Below are 16909 nucleotides of genomic sequence, written 5' to 3' on the forward strand. Positions count from 1 at the left end.
CTTAGTTAAGAACTCTGAAATTTAAGATATTTTATTGCAATATTTGGATGGTTTGTGTTGCAGATCTTTGGGTGCTTAAAAGGCTTGTCAAAAGAGAGTGTTGTATGATTACACAAGAGCAGATGTGCTTACCTCTGGCCCATTAGATCATTTTAAAAATATGCCTTGATATTAGAATACTTTTGAGTGCAGATTGTACCAGAAACTACTAAACATACATTGTACCATAACTACTAAACATACATATCCGACCATCACCCTGCACCCGTTGAAGCAACAAATATACTCTTCTTGGCTGCTTCCTGATCACTTCCTTGACCCCTTGGAGCTAGCAGAGGTAGGAGCAGGCAGCCCAGAAGGACTGCTGGTGTTTAGTTGGGGTCAGGCACTTCTTGGCAGCAAGTTCAAGGCCCTGCTCGTTAGCAGGGCACTGTCCCTGGAGATGGTGACAATATGCTGCCCTATCCATTCACCGCTCTTGAGCAGAACCAGCCACCATTCCCGCTGCGGAGCCACTTCCTGACCACCAAAAGGCTGCTCTCCCAGTGCTGGACACGGACTCAAAGGACTGTGCCCTCGGGGACCGCCATCCGCTTTCGCTTAACCATTTCCCCGGTGGACTTGGTATAACCCTCGCAGAAGGCATGGACGGGGAATTCACGCCTGTTACTGTTCACAGCCGCGCCCCGAACCTCAGCGTGCGGCGGGGGAGAAGCACCTCCAGTGCCCACAAACAGCGACGCTCTGCAGGACACGGCCCAGCGCCTGCCACCGGGTCACAAGCACCAGCCCAGCATAACACCACCACGGCCCAACAGCAACAACCCATCGAGGGGGCGGGCCGCTCTGACGTCACATCGGCGCGCCCGTCGCCTCGCCGCGCGCTGCTTGCCGGGAGATAATTGGAGGATCGCGCGCTGCCCTGCTCCCGTCGCGCCCCGCGCCGCCTTCCCAGCGTGCCCCGCGGCTGCCGGCGTTAGGAGCGGGTTCCGTTGCGCCTCCCCGGCGCCGGCCGCTCCGTCCTGTCTCTCTCCGCTCTGCCCTCCCCGCGGCCCTGAGGCCCCCAAGTGAGAGCTGAGACTGCTCCGCCCTCCCCGCCATGCCCCCCAAAAAGCAGCAGCAGCCGGCGGGGGGCAGCAAGAAAGCGGACCAGAAAAAGAAGGAGAAGATCATCGAGGTAAGCAAGCAGGGCCGCGCCGGGCCCAGGGAGCCGCGACTGAAGCCAAATGTGTCGCTTTGACGCCGCGGCCCTCTTCCTCCACCTGTTTTTTCTTACCTTTTACATTCGCACGCGGACAGCTCATTCCCTGCGCCTCCCTCTGTCAGTCCCCCTGCTACGGGGGCACGGATATTGCTGCCGGCCGTAGCCGGCTTCCCCGAGAGGCCGCCGTCATGGGCCGCGGGCGGGCCCCTAGGCCGTCTCTTCGGCTGAAGCAGACAACGAAACAGTCATAAAACCGAAAACTTCGTGTGCGTGGAAGAGGAATACCCACACGTACGTGCTTAGGGCTGCAGCGGGCCAGAAGCAGCGTTCCGGGGGATGCTGGTTCCTTTCGCAGCCTGGATCTGTCAAATGGCAGACTGTCGCCCTTTAAACTGTGCTGTTGGGCGCTGGGCTTCTTAGACTGAGGTTTGAGTTTTCAGCCTTGAGGTCTTCAGGGCAGGTCTGAAGGTGATCTGACATGGGAGTGCTCCTTTTTTTTAGTTCTTTTTTTCTTTCCTTGCCCTTTGCCATCTCCATTTCTGTGTTCTGTATGTGCTTTTTTGAGTCCAGAGTTCTGAGATGTAAATCTGCATTTTTCACTCAGTGTAAAACGTGTGATTTGTTTGTGTGATTTATTAAGGCTAATTGATTACATAATTGAAATACACAGGGACTACATTTTCTATGTGGCATTTATCACAGAAATCAAGTGAGTGAGCTGTATTCTTGCCCAGTCATTTTGACAAATTCAAGACTTTTCAAATTAGCATGAATTAACAGAGAACTAGCTGCTGTTGATAGGGGGCATGCTGCAAAGGAAAACAGGGTGGTTCTGGAGACTTGGAACTGTTTGTTCTGCAATTCTGTTGTTATATTTTTGGATTGTTATGGTTTCCAAAAGCATGTTTGAACTGTGGTGTTATCAGTGGATGAACATCTGTTACTTGTTCCTGGAAGGAAAAAGATGTTGATATCAAGTCAAAGGAATGAGTAAGTTTGTAATGTTGTTATTTCTGCTTCAGATGCCCAAAAGACAGCTCGCTTCCATATGAGTTTTTGTGAATGGGTGTGAAGATGAAGGTGACAGTCTCTTTTTGGTGGTGCCCAATAATAGGACAAGGAACAGCTAGTATAAACTGGAACACAGGAAGTTCCACCTCAACATGTGGAGAAACCCCTTCCTGTAAGGGAGACAGAACACTGGAGCAGGATGCCCAGAGAGGTTGTGGAGTCTTGTTTTCTGGAGACTTTTCAAAACCTGCCTGGATGTGTTTCTGTGTGGCCTGCCCTAAGTGATCCTGATTTGGCAGGGGCCATTGGACTAGATGATAACTAGGGGTCCTTTCCAAGTCCCTAAAATTCTGTGATACTAGGAATTTTTTGGTTAGTTTTGTTACAGAAGCCTGTCTCTAACAATAAAGCTGGATCTAGAGAGGAAGGGTTGGTTCAGGCAGTAAACAAACTTTTTGCAGTGGAGTTTAGCAAGTACAAACAGTTGTGTAGACTTGGCATTGGGGAAGGATTTCTATTCAAGTTAGTACAGTTAGAAAATGAAAAGCTTAAAATACTTCAAAATAAAAAGTAACATGTTTCTTGTGGTAATAGTCATCTGTGTAACAAATACAACATGTATGAATACTTGAAGATAAAAGTAATAAGTGACTTTAGGCAGATGGGAGCAAAAAAGAGTATATATGGCTATTCAGTCATCTTATTTTTCTCAGATGTTACTTAGTTAGACAGTAAAAACTTCATGTCCTTTTGCCTCAAAAGGCCAGAAAAAGCTGTGTGTATAAACTCACTTGAATACTTGGACATCTATGAGTCTGGTGATAAAATCAAAAGCTTGCACAAAGGCAGCATTTGGTAGGTTCTTTGAAAAGCCAATCTGAAAGATGATGTGAAAAGTCTAAATATTGTCCATGCTGTTTCTTGGGTTGCTTGTGTGGCTAGAGGGAATAGTATGTCTTTCACTGAAAACCTGCGAGGAGTGGCAAATCTTTTTTGGTAACAAACTTGTTTTGGTTAATGTGGCTGTCTTTATCTCTTGATTTAGGACAAAACATTTGGCCTAAAGAATAAAAAAGGTGCAAAACAGCAGAAATTTATCAAGGCTGTGACTCACCAGGTTAAATTTGGTCAGCAAAATCCACGTCAGGTAAGCATTTATTCTGTAATGTTTTCCTGCTGTATAGTCAAATCATCTTTCTATGTACAGATTGTGAAGTAATACTGAAGTACAAGGAAGCTGAGTTGTTACATGCCTGTGACAGATGTAGCTAATAGTCTCCTTTCATAGATTGTCTAGATGAGAGTTATGTACCTTGCTCCTTAACATCTTTATTGATGATCTGGATGAGGGCATTGAGTCCATCATCAGTAAATTTGCTGACGACACCAAGCTGGGGGCAGGAGTTGATCTGCTGGAGGGTAGAGAGGCTCTGCAGAGAGACCTCAACAGGCTGGGCAGATGGGCAGAGTCCAACGGCATGAGATTTAACACATCCAAGTGCTGGGTTCTGCATATCAGCCGCAACAACCCCATGCAGTGCTACAGGCTGGGGTCAGAGTGGCTGGAGAGCAGCCAGGCAGAGAGGGCCCTGGGGGTACTGCTCGATGGTAGGCTGAACATGAGCCTGCAGTGTGCCCAGGCAGCCAAGAGGGCCAATGGCATCCTGGCCTGCATTAAGAACAGTGTGGCCAGCAGGAGCAGGGAGGTCATTCTGCCCCTGTACACTGCACTGGTTAGGCCGCACCTTGAGTACTGTGTCCAGTTCTGGGCCCCTCAGTTTAGGAAGGATGTTGACTTGCTGGAACGAGACCAGAGAAGGGCAACAAAGTTGGTGAGGGGTTTGGAACACAAGCCCTATGAGGAAAGACTGAGGGAGCTGGGGTTGCTTAGCCTGGAGAAGGGGAGACTCGGGTGACCTTATCACTCTCTACAACTACCTGAAGGGAGGTTGTAGACAGGCAGAGTTTGGTCTCTTCTCCCAGGCAGCCAGTACCAGAACAAGAGGACACAGTCTCAGGCTGCACCAGGGGAGGTTTAGGTTGGATATTAGGAAGAAGTTCTATACAGAGAGAGTGATTGCCCATTGGAATGGGCTGCCCAGGGAGGTGGTGGAGTTGCCATCATTGGAGGTGTTCAGGAGGAGACTTGATGGGGTGCTTGGTGCCATGGGTTAGTTGTTTAGGTGGTGTTGGATTGGTTGATGGGTTGGACGTGATGATCTTGAAGGTCTCTTCCAACCTGATCTGTTCTATTCTATTCATATATAATGGTATGTGATTATTTGTCTCTTGTTCTCTGTAATTCCTACTAAGAAATAGTGGACAGATTGAAACAATTAATTATTACTAATACTGGAATTGGGAAAATATTGAAGAAAGCATAAGCCCTTATATGATGGTTGTTGTGCTTATGGAAGTGTTTGTTACCATTTTATGGGGAAACAAATCTGACAAGTCTGCTTCTATTTGCCAGACAGGTCAAAGAAAGTGAAATTTCTGAGCATCTCTGCTTTTTTCCCTGTGATGAAGTAAAATGTGATGTAGCTGAGATGTTTAAATTATATTGAAGTAAAAGGCATGGATGTTATAGAAATAAACTATAATGGAAGTGAGCCAAGTCTTTTGTTCCTGTGGTGTTAGGGAAGCTGATTAAGCACTTGCACAGCATCCTGCTCTATGAATAAACATGTAAAATAATTATATTTGTGTCAGCTAAATCCATGATGTCATAGTTTGTTCAATTCCTTACATAATATAAGAATGAGCTAACAAATGTAAAGTGTAGCTTTAAATGTAAAGCTGGTATTTGGGTCATTAGATGTAGTAGGTTGGTGTAGTGGAAAGGACTGCTTGATGTCACTTTAAAACACAGTGTTAATCAAGAAGTTCTGAAATTTGTGTGACATCTCTCAACCTGTAGCATGAATAGGAATACCAGCTTGTAAATTAGTCAGTGTGAATGAATTTGTTTCTCAGCTGCATGTAGCTGCTGACTGATGCATGTAGGTTCCCTCTGTTTTTTTCGACCTGATTATACTTTCTTTTTTAACTTTGTGAAATAGTTGTCAGTTAGGGTTGTTCTTGAGAGAGAACAAACACTTCAAAGCAGTTTTTCTTGGGTCCTGAGATACAAATGGAAATGCTGTTCAGGTTTTGTTTTTATTGTGGTGGTGGTCATGTTTCCTTGGTTGGTTGTTGGAAATTGTTTTGGGATTTTTGGGGGGTTTGTGTTGTGCTTTTGTTTTCTTGGTTTTTTTAAGAGGTAAGCATTCTTTCAAGTACTGAGTTTTGTAGTTGATGTATATAGATCTGCATATCATATAAAACAGGGGTTTTGAACTTCCAGTATGAAAACTGATCAAATTAATAAATTCATTGTAAAAGAATTCAGTGTGGTTTTGCCAGTTTCACCATAAGAACAGAGCTCCTTTTAAAATATTACTCTGTGTTTTACCAGTGAAGGACCCCACATATTTTTATACTGGCTTCCCTTGAGGATAAGAGTCAATCTGTTAATGTTTCTTCTGTGTCCTCTTCCATCTGTCTTCATCCCTCTCTACCACTCTGGTGTAGGGTACAGGCCTTTTCTGGCTCATCCAAAAAGGGTGAAGCAGTCAGGTAATTTTCTTATCCACAAACTGTTACTTTCCTTGGCTTCTAGTACCTATAAAACAAAAGTTCTTGTCTTACAAACCATTGATTATCAATGAAATACTGATATAAATTCAGACAAATGGTGTCCTAAAAGCATCTCCCAGCTTCTATGGACAGATTTGCTGAAATTGCTATACATGAAAAGAAAGAGCAAAGCAGCATGTAGGGAAGTAAAGATAGAGAGGCTTTTTGCATGGATCTTCAATTAACTGCATTGCATTGCTTGTGTGTCACTAAAGAGCAACTAACATCTCCTCTCCTATACTCAGTATCTTTCACTTAATTTCCTAGCCAGTACTGGAGAAGTAGATAGAGGTAACTGTCATCTAATAGTACCCATCATTAGATCACATTTCTGTATCAGCAATAGCGTGGCCAGCAGGACCTGGGAAGTGATAGTCTCCCTGTACTGAGCAGTGCTAAGGCTGCACCATGAATACTAGATTTAGTTTTGGGCCTCTCTCTACAAGAAGGACCTTGCGATGCTGGAGCAGGCCCAGAGAAGGGCAGCAAAGCTGGCAAAGGGTCTAGAGCACAAGCCTTCTGAGGAGCAGCTAAGGCAACTAGGGTTGTTTGTCTGGAAAAAGAGGCGGGTGTTGCTTGCTTCTCCCAGTTGAGAAGCAACAGAATGAGAAGAAATGGCTGCAAGTTGTGCTGGGGGGGGGGGTTAAGGTTGGATATTAGGAAAACTTTATTCACTGAAAGAGTAAAGGATGCCTGGGGAAGTGATGGGATCACCATCCCTGGAAGTGTTCAGAAAACATATGAATGTGATGCTTAGAGACGTGGTTTAGTGAGGGACTTGGCAGTGCTAGGTTAAGGGCTGGAGTCAGTCTTGGAGGTCTTCTGCAACCTTACTGATCCTTTGACTGCGATCCTACCAGGCTCCTGTATCTGTGTTCAATTTGGAATCTGTTTGAAAGTCAGTACCACTAGATGGCAGTGGTCATTTATGCAAGGACAGGAAGGCTGAGAAGCTCAGGAACCACAGGTTCTTTTCCTTCTCTCCTTGTGTGTTAATTTAGAATGATTTGCTATTTCGATGTACAATTCACATGAGGTGAGTAATGTCATTCTAATGGTATATTGCCTGACTTCAAATTTGGGGTTGTTCTAGGCTGCTCAAAGTGAAAGTGAGAAGAAGTTAAAAAAAGAAGATAAGAAAAAAGAATTACAAGAATTAAATGAACTCTTCAAGCCTGTGGTTGCTGCACAAAAAATTAGCAAAGGTATGAGTAACTGAATACTCTTCACTTATGTTCTCTTATTGATATATCTACTTCAGATAAAATAGCCCTTCAAACCCTGTTACTAGGTGATTAGTGTATCAAAGGCTACCTTGATGTTGTCAGGGCAGGTAGAGATGCTCTGCTATATTCAGCTTCATGTGAATTAGATGCTTCTGGATGAGTGGCATGATGATTTTATTTTTTTGTTATGGAATTTATTTAAAGCAGCCTGTTTCTCCAGGGAAACGTGAACATCCAGGAATTACAAGGAATATAATGTAACTATTGTCTTCACAGGAAGCTTGCGTTAAATCAGAACAGTAAAAATGTTCCAATTCCTTCTATTTCACCTCACAGTTAAGAGTAGGACTTGGTTTCAGAAGTGTCCTCACTTGAAATCAGCTATTGAACAAACTAGTTTTGCAATGAAATGTAAGCTTAAGTGTGTTTGATACTTCTGTGAGACTTTACAATTGGCTCTTGTGTGGAAATAAAAAAAATCATAGTTTTAGGAGTGAAGTAAATGTTACCAACTCTTTGCTTTATTAATCTGCATAGTAATTTTTGACTAAATAAAAGTGATTTCTATGAATGTCTTTAAGTCAAACTTGATACTTGCTCATTGTGGCACTTAGGAGCAACAAAGGCCAGTTCTCTGTTTATGATCTGCAGCACTCAGCTTCTCTAAATGAAGTAACTCTTGACTTAAAGTTATTTCAGAAGACTTAATAATTGTCTTAACTAAAGCTGTGTCTTTCTTCTGAAATTACCAACAAGGAGAACTGTATTCTTCCAGGTATCCTTTCTGTGTTAAAAACTAGATTTTAGTTAAGTTTTTAACTAGGTGTTGCTGTGCATGCTCTAGGCACTGGTGACTGGCACCAAGCATAAAGTCAGCAAATAAAAAATCTTACAGGAGTACTTCATCAATATTACAACTAAAATATTTCTGATTTAGTTGCCTCATAAATAATTTTCTGACTGCTTTCATTTTTCTCACCTAATGGACAAATAATTCCTTTAGTGGGATGATATTCAAACTGTGGTTAGGTTGATGGAGTAGTTCATGCTATAATAGTTGATAGGCACAAATGAGAACACAGGAAGTTCCACCTAAACACCAGGAAAATTTCATTCCTGTGAGGGTGTTGGAGTGCTGAGCAGGCTGCCAGGACAGGTTGTGCAGTCTCATTCTCAGGAGAGGTTCAGAACCTGCCTAGTGATCCTGGGTCACCCTGCTTTAGCAGGCAGTTGGACTAGATGGTCCTCAGAGGTCCCTGTCATTCTGAGTTCCTTATTATGTGGTCTGTAAACAGCCATCTTACTTCTTCTGTTACAGAAAGGGGTCTGGATGAGTGCAGGATAAATAATTGTAATTGATTCTAGCTGGTTGTTGATATATTAGGGAAAGACTGACATCCCAAAAAAAGTTTTCCTGTGTATTTGAGGCAAAAGATAGCTCCTTGTATATGGAAGAAGTTGCACAGAGTGCTATCTTGTGTGTGAATAATTAACTCAGGCACATTGCTACCAGTCTCTCTTTACATAGTCAAGAGCCAGATTTGATACTTAATGGAAATATCATGCCCTGCCAATTAAAAAGAATGTGTTCAGAACACAAAGTATTTATGTGGTAAATATCACATCAACTTTCATTCTAAAAATGTTTTCATCCTCTACAGGTCCTACATGTTGTATCATCCTGGACATTGTTCTCAGGTTTTTTATTTACAGCTTTTGCTTAAAAATAGTATTAAAATCTTACAACTTTCTTCACTCAGGTGCTGACCCCAAATCTGTAGTTTGTGCTTTCTTCAAGCAAGGGCAGTGCACTAAAGGGGACAAGTGCAAGTTTTCCCATGATTTGTCTTTGGAAAGGAAGTGTGAAAAACGAAGCGTCTACATCGACGCAAGAGATGAAGACCTTGAAAAAGGTAAAATGCTTACAGAAAACGAGCACTGAACTTCTCTGGTTCTGAAACTAGATTTTTAAGAGTCATCTTCTGTTTATGATCTTGGAGAGCCTGGTCAGTGACCAGGGCAATTCATGCCACTGTGTTCAAAATTATGTCCAACAGTGAAACTTGCTTTAAAAAGCACATGAAGGGGTGTTCTTCAGACCACCTCTAGAAAAAGAAGTACAACCTTGTGATACTGTATTGTGGTTTTCAAATTCTTCTGTGTAATGTAATAGGTCATAAAAGCAGCAAGTTGTGCAATAATTGGTCTTTCTTGTAGTTGCTAGTTTTCTTCTAACTTTCATAAAATGGAAGCATAAGAGGAAGAGCAAGCACTGTAGCTTCCTAGAATTGTTACTAGTGGTTGCCAAATGTGCACAGATCTAGAAATCAGGATACTTGGGAATTTTCTGCTTATTTTCTCTTCTTTGCCTAAATCTCTTGTTGGCCAAGTGCTCTGGTTAGAGATTTTTATAGTCAAAATTATTTATTTTTCCACAGTTCATATCTTGATCTTCATTTAACTTTTAGCCTCTATCATCCTAAATTACTTTGATAGGATCCCATATGAATCTATGGGATTCGGCTGCTGCTGCCATTGGTGATCTGTCTTCATAGAATCTTCTTGTAACTTTGACACAGGAACTTTCATATTGTCTCTTTTTAATCCAGAGGTTATATTATCTGGATTTCTGGATGTTACCCTCTAGCTTCAGTCATTTTCCTGTTCTTTTCCATTGTCCACACTTGGTAGCATACAGATGTAATGACAAATTTTTTTAGTCTTTAACTGAAGCACACTTTATATGTGTCACAATACCAATTTCTAAGGCTTTTGAGGAAGTTTTCTTGTGTGCAGCATAGGGGAGTGTTGAAGACTGTAATATGTAGACGACGGAGATAGGAATCAATACAACTGACCAACGTGATCGAGTATTGTTCCTTTATTGTTCCAGTGTTGCAGGCCGATGGTGCAGGCCTGAGGTGCAGGCCTATGGAGCAGGCCTGTAGTGCAAGTATAGCACTGTAAAGTGTAGAAGAAACAGGAGACAGGAAAGGCAGAAGTGCGTAGCAAGGCAACTGCTACAACTTATATAAACTCGGAGTGCCTTGTTGGCATAGCTCCATTGGTTCCCTCTGAGTGACCACACATTACACTATTACAGATTATTGGTCCAACTACTAATGACACAATGAGGCTGTTGATGCAGGTGCATGTCCTGTTGTCCCAAGATAACTGTCCATGTTTATAGCTACCAGTGTCTTGTTTTAGTTAATGCTGCAGGCACAGCACTGTTTTGCTCCACTGCTAGCTGGCTCTGCATTTATGCCAAGCATGGCCTACCACCATGTCAGGCTCTAGGCCTGCACTGCCAGATTGCTCACACTGCTCGTCGCTGGCATTGCCACAGTAATAAACCAGAATTTATTTTCCATTCTATCAACTAGGTAGCAGGTAAGAATTCCACATTAAAACTGTCTCTAGGGAGAAAACTTGACAGCAGTGTTTAGTACTTGGAATTTTTGTGAAGCCATCTGTTGTCTTTTTCCAGATACAATGGATAACTGGGATGAGAAGAAGCTGGAAGAAGTGGTGAACAAGAAGCATGGTGAGGCGGAAAAGAAAAAACCCAAAACTCAAATAGTATGTCTCTCTTTTAAAATTTTTTTTTTTTCAATTGAATTGTAGTAGAGAGAATTAACTGTAGACTGGCATTAGGTGTGTTTATTGTTAGCTAAAGGGTTTTTTAATGGAATATTAGAAGACTATTCTGAGTATCCAGTTGGTGATAGTACTTCTAATAATGTATTTTCAAAGATGGAAAACTCCATCCCACAGCTCTTTCAGTTATAAGGTATTTTCTCATGTAAAAGAAAATGGATAGTAGATGAAGTGCTTTCAAAACTGAAATGCTAATTAGTAATGTAGACTAATCCCCCTGCCAGAGAAGGATCACCTAGAGTAGATGACACATGAATACGTCCAAGCCAGGTTTGAATGTCTCCAGAGAAGGAGATATCACAACCTCTCTGGACAGCCTGTTCCAGTGTTCTGTTACGTTCACAGTGGAAAAAGTTTTTCCTTCTGTTCATGTGGAACCTCCTCTGCTCCACCTTGCACTCATTGCCCTGTCATTGGACATCCCTGAGCAGAGCCTGGCTTCATCCTCCTGACACTTGCTCTTTACATATTTATTAGTAGCTATTCATATCAAATGTTTCTTTCAGTTTTCAGCACAACAACCTTTGAATTCCTGTGCTTCTGACACATAGTAGCTTTACATGGAGTGTAAATTGATGGGGGTGAAAAGAGAACGTGGTGCTAGCAACTGTTGTTTTTTACACAGGTCTGCAAATACTTCCTTGATGCCATTGAAAACAACAAGTATGGATGGTTTTGGGTCTGCCCAGGTGGAGGAGACAACTGCATGTATCGCCATGCTCTCCCTCCTGGTTTTGTATTAAAAAAGGACAAGAAGAAGGAGGAGAAACAAGATGAAATTTCTTTAGAAGATCTAATAGAAAAAGAGGTAAAGTTGTCAGACAGGTACCTTGTGGTGTGGTGTTTGTTTGTGTTACTCTGAAGAACCACTTGTAAATAACTTCCTAATAATTGAATAAGCACAGTGTTTTTATAGCTGTGTGAGCTAGGGTGAAGGAGGTGTGGGATTTGATTCATACTGTTGAGAAACTATTACCTAGTGAATAGATGAAACTGCAGCTGCATACTTAGTGGAGGTGTTGCTAATTCTTTTTTAGGAGGCATCTATTTCTTACTGCTATTTTTCTTACACCTGTGGCAACTGTGTCCACAGGCCTTTCTCACTGCCAGCTCACTGACTCTTGGCATTTACAGAACAGTGAGGAAGCAGCACCAAGGGAATGGGGCCTTCTGAAGATGTGTGTTCAAGGGGAGATTGGACGTGGCACTTGGTGCCATGCTCTAGTCATGAGGTCTGTGGTGACAGGTTGGACTCGATAATCCTCGAGGTTTCTTCCAACCTTAGTTATACTGTAATACTGTTATGCTGCTCTGCTTAATTTTGTTACCATTGCCTAACAGTGTCAGTTTGAGGAGAACCTGAGCTTTTATTGTTGGCTTCTCTTCTCCACTTTCCACACTGCCTTTCATGTCAACTCATTTTACTAACTGGGAAATTGTTTGTTGAGTCAAACGTCTAAGTTGATGGTGAAAGTTTAACAGAGGTGAACATGAAGAAAGAACTAGAAATAAATATTTTCAATTTGTTTCTGGTCAAGAGTAATTAAATCTAAGTTGTTGTTATAGCCTTTGGAAACAATTTCTAGTATTAACCAGTCTCTTTACTTGACAGCGTGCTGCCCTAGGACCAAACGTGACCAAAATTACTCTAGAGTGTTTTATTGCATGGAAGAGAAGAAAAAGACAAGAAAAAATTGATAAGGCTGAGCAAGATATGGAAAGGAGGAAAGCAGATTTCAAAGCTGGCAAAGCACTGGTGGTACGTTCTACAATCCAATTGTTAATGTAAGAAGAAAGTAAATAAGTTGTTGTGATAAGGTAGCTGAGCTTGTTTTGGTTTGTTTTGAAGTTTGGGGGTTTTGCAGTATAAATTCTATGAAGTGAAAAATTAATGTCTTCTGTGAACAGATCAGTGGACGTGAAGTATTTGAGTTCCGGCCGGAGTTGGTCGATGCGGATGATGAAGAGGCAGATGACACCCATTATGTTCAAGGAGCAGGAGAAGATGATGAGGTAAAGAACAGCATCTACTTGAGTGACAATTCAAGTTGCATTGAAGTTTGATAAGTTTGAATTTGAGAGCTCTTACAGTGTAGTTAATAAGCATGATTCTTAATACTTCTACAGGATGTATTTTGTTGAAATTTTGATGGCAAAAGGAAGAACAAAAAACATTCTGTAGAAATCCTGCAGCAACAAGGCTTTCTGTAGAAAGAGTAATTCATGCAGAGCATCTTGATTTATTTTTCAGATGGAAGACCCTGTGTGCATAAATGATGTCGATTTGAACCTGTATGTCCCAAAGGCTGTAGATGAGACTGGCATTACTGTGGCCAGTCCTGAGCGATTCAGCACATACAACTCCACAGAAAAAGATGGTAAGTTGGCTACTGAGGCATGCCTGATGCAGGATTGAACTGTAACAGCTTCCCAAAAGGTAGATGCAAATCCTTTAGCCATCTGCTGAGAAGTATTTGTCTAAAGAAGAAGGGTGGGGGAGTAAAATTACTAGCAGTAATAAATGTGATGACTAAACAGAAACCTTGTTGTAAATGTTACACACTTACTATTCTACTTCAGTTCAAGCAGAAGATAGTGTTTGTGGCTGCTTCAGGTATATCCTTAAAATGTTCCTTCTGGCAGTTTGCCATTTGTTCTTCTAGATTTACTAAACTGAATTAATTATCTCAATAAACCAAGCTTTTATTTGCATCTTTCAGCTAGCTTAAATTAGCTTGTAATTTGTTAGAGCAAAATCTTATCTTGGTGGCTTATGGAATGCATACCCTCGTCTTTTAAGACTCCAAGTGCAATCTAAGTAGGAGCACCTCATAAGGTTTGGCTCAGTTAGAATGCTTGGAATTCAAAGACTTGGGATTTTCAGTTACTCTTTTTCAATTTGCTTTAATAGTTGCTTTAAAACCTGTTTAGTAGGACTGTGAATTAGTGATGTCTTCAACTTTTGGTGCCCACTAATAAGGGAACATAGGATACAAACTTGAACATAGAAGATTTCACCTCAACATGAGGAGAAACTTCTTTACAGTGAGGGTGATGGAGCACTGGAGCAGGCTGCCCAGAGAGGTTTGGAGTCTGCTTCTCTGAAGACTTTCAAAACCCACCTGGATGCATTCCTGTGTGGACTACCCTGGGTGATCCTGCTCTGGCAGGGGAGTCGGACTCGATCTCTGGCAGTCCCTTCCAACCTCTGATGTTCTGTGATTCTGGGATGCTGAAAAACATACAATTTTTTTTTTTTCAGATAATAAATTGAGTGAAGCTTCTGGTGGTGATATAAACAGCAGTGAGCAAAATGATTTAGAGGAGGACAACGATGGAGATGGGGAGTTGGAAAATGGAGTAATTGATGCGGTTCCAGTTGATGAAAATCTTTTTACTGGAGAGGACTTGGATGAACTAGAAGAAGAACTAAACACCCTTGATTTAGAAGAATAAATTAAAAGCTGAAGTGAGGAGTTAAATCCATGTGACAAAGTGAAAACTGACTATGTTTTTTTTTCTCCTTTTTGACTAGAAATTCTTAACAGGGAGGTTTATGGTTACCCAGCTGATTTCGATGGGCACGTCATATACCAGGAATATTTTCCTTCAGTCTCATCTACTCCCATCTTGACTGTGCTCACAGTAAAATATTCAGAGTAGCTGAGAGTTACCTGACAAGCTGAATTTGCAGAAAATGAGATTATACTTTCAACTAAAAGTAGGAAATGTTAAGTACTTTGCCAGTATGCAAGCATGAGTGGGCAATTTGATACCAGGTACAGTATATAAATCCAAGTATACATTCTTCACCAGAACTGCGTTCTTACTAGAGATTGTGTTGATTTAGAAACTGCCTGAAGTGGTTTTTAGGCAGTGTACTCTAATGGAGCTGATGCAGTTTATGCTTCTTTAAGTGGTGATTTAGCTTTATTTGATCAGCTGGATACTGAAGATTGTGAACTGGTACATCATGCAGTACAGTATGGTGCCCTCTGTTCAAATAATGTTTTAAACTTTCCCACCGCCTTTTGCCAACAAAATTGTAAATAAAGACTCTCGACTTTAAAACACCTGTGTTGATTTTTCTCTTGTTAAGTTAGGATCTCAGACCACACTGTTAATAACTCCCACTTTCTAAAACAGTGATAAACCACTTTTTTCTTGCTAATTGCCACTACAGGTTTGTTTTCCCCACGATTCTTGCAGTGTGAAATTCCGCAGCTGACTTTTTTCCCCTACTGTTCTTATCTCCTGCCCATCCATTAACTGATTCAAGACATGCTGTAGGTCACTCGTTGCTATTTCAGTCTCATTCTTTCTCCACTGTGTTCGGTATATTAGGTAAGACTTCAAGCTTTGCAGAGCAGGGATGTTGTGGTCTAAAAAAATAAACACCTGTGATGTCTTTGGTGTTCTGTTAATAACACAAAGTTTTCCAGTAGTCAATTACCTCAGCGTGATGCTGTGCCCTGGATTGTGTTCCCTGCAGAAGGTAATGCTGCCAGGCTGCAGTAAAGTCAGTGGGTCCTTTTTAAAGCCACTCAATGCCTGCCATAAAGATTTCTCCCTAGTGGTGCTTTTTGAAAGGGGCTGTAAGTGATGCCTCCTTTACAAAATAATTGAGGCTGGAATAGACCTCTGAGATCAAGTCCAGCCTATGACCTAACACCACCACACTGACAAGACCATATCATTAAGTGCCACATCCTTGCCATACTACTACTAATAGTATCTGCAACAGTATTGCTGCACTAACCATACTTGTTTGTATTGATTTTTTTACTTTTACTTAAATTGCTACTTAGAGACCTTTATTAAGATTGGTGGCATTGTTGGTGAGCTTTCTTCATTTGTTCTTGGATGCTAATGTTGGCTTTAATGATTCTTTCTGACACTGCTAAATCGACTCTGCAGTCTTGAATACTGTTTCTAAAATAGCTGACTGAGACATATTCTACCCTTTTGGGAAACCTTGTGAAATATGTTTTCTCCTATAGGAACAAGAAGCAGTGTTTGGGAGAAAGAGGCCAACTGAAATGGACTTCTAAATGTAAGTGTTTAAGGAGAAGCTGCAATATCAGATCTAAATATTTCTGGAGATTTTCCTCCTGTGGCTGTAAATAAAGAGTGTTGACAGATTATTGTATTCTATTGACCAGCAGCAGGACACCTGGATATCAGGACACTTAAGAATGCAATTCCTATTTGAATGTATGATGCCTAATTTTTCAAAGTTGTATATTTTAAATGGGAATAAAATTAATTTAATCAATATCAAGGACAAAAAAAAATGGCTTTCTATATTTTGTGTCTTAGTGGCTGGTAATATAACATATAATACGGATTTCTACAACACTGGTCTGCTTCACTGATCTAAAGAGGTTAAGTCTTTGCCACAGTTGTGTCAGTGGGCATTTTGCAGTGGGAGGATCACAGGGTAATTAACACTGATTAATATAATAGAACACTGGGATAAATGGGCAAAGAAAGACTTGTGGTGCAAAAATTCCTTTGTCCATGCACCCTTTATACATAGACCATAGAATGGTAGGGGTTGGAAGGGTCCTCTGGAGATCATCTGTCTAGTTAGGACAGTTGCCTTCTGTAGTTGAATATCTGCAAGTTAATTGAAGGAAAACTTCTTTTCTTAGATAGTAGCTGTTGACTGATTGCTTCACATTGTCAGGAAACAGTTTGCTGTCACTTTTTGGTTTCACTTTTTCATCTAGACTTATTCTGGCACTTTTGACTGGACTTGTTCTAGCCTCTTGGCTTGGTTGATCTGTCTTCCAGCCGTGGAAGCAGTGACTGCTTTTAAAGAAGTCTTTGTTAGTACAGCATTCAGGCATACCTTTGAGGATTAGTAGCGATGTGCTGCTACTTGTTCCTTCTCCTTGAAGACAAGCTTGAATGTAGCCTATCAAAAGTTCTCAGTCCTGTGAGTTAAACTTCAGTTTGCTGCTGACAGGGAGTTCCAGTCAATAAATGCTTGATTAAAAATGTATGCAAAGGCCATACTTAGGGCACATTGGTGTGTTGGCAGTCAGCACTGTGATAGAACGGAGTCCACCTGCACGGGACTTACTGCTGAGTTGTTTCTATTGATAAAAGTTTCCTGAAATTAATA

The 16909-nt window shown here is 41.4% G+C and overlaps 1 protein-coding gene across 1 annotated transcript; it reads left to right on the forward strand.

Moving 5' to 3' along the window:
* The first annotated feature begins 958 nt into the window (after nt 1-958).
* Nucleotides 959-14850, forward strand: ZC3H15 (zinc finger CCCH-type containing 15). The gene is made up of 10 exons (XM_068137881.1): nt 959-1177; nt 3261-3362; nt 6987-7098; nt 8880-9032; nt 10610-10701; nt 11405-11587; nt 12392-12538; nt 12688-12792; nt 13031-13157; nt 14042-14850. Exons 1-10 carry the CDS (start codon nt 1100-1102, stop codon nt 14233-14235), a joined length of 1293 nt encoding a protein of 430 aa, XP_067993982.1. The 5' UTR covers nt 959-1099; the 3' UTR covers nt 14236-14850.
* The last annotated feature ends 2059 nt before the right edge of the window (nt 14851-16909 follow it).

This window comes from Melanerpes formicivorus, unplaced genomic scaffold (assembly GCF_026170545.1).
Source record: "Melanerpes formicivorus ecotype bairdi unplaced genomic scaffold, bMelFor1.0.p_v2 SCAF_5, whole genome shotgun sequence".
NCBI lineage: Eukaryota > Metazoa > Chordata > Aves > Piciformes > Picidae > Melanerpes > Melanerpes formicivorus.

Bases quoted from the DNA above. Each gene is read 5' to 3' on its own strand.
- ZC3H15 (XM_068137881.1), top strand. From the start codon at position 1,100: ATGCCCCCCAAAAAGCAGCAGCAGCCGGCGGGGGGCAGCAAGAAAGCG. The intron at 12,793-13,030 runs GTAAAGAACAGC...TTTATTTTTCAG, and splicing joins GAGCAGGAGAAGATGATGAG to ATGGAAGACCCTGTGTGCAT. The intron at 13,158-14,041 runs GTAAGTTGGCTA...TTTTTTTTTCAG, and splicing joins CAACTCCACAGAAAAAGATG to ATAATAAATTGAGTGAAGCT.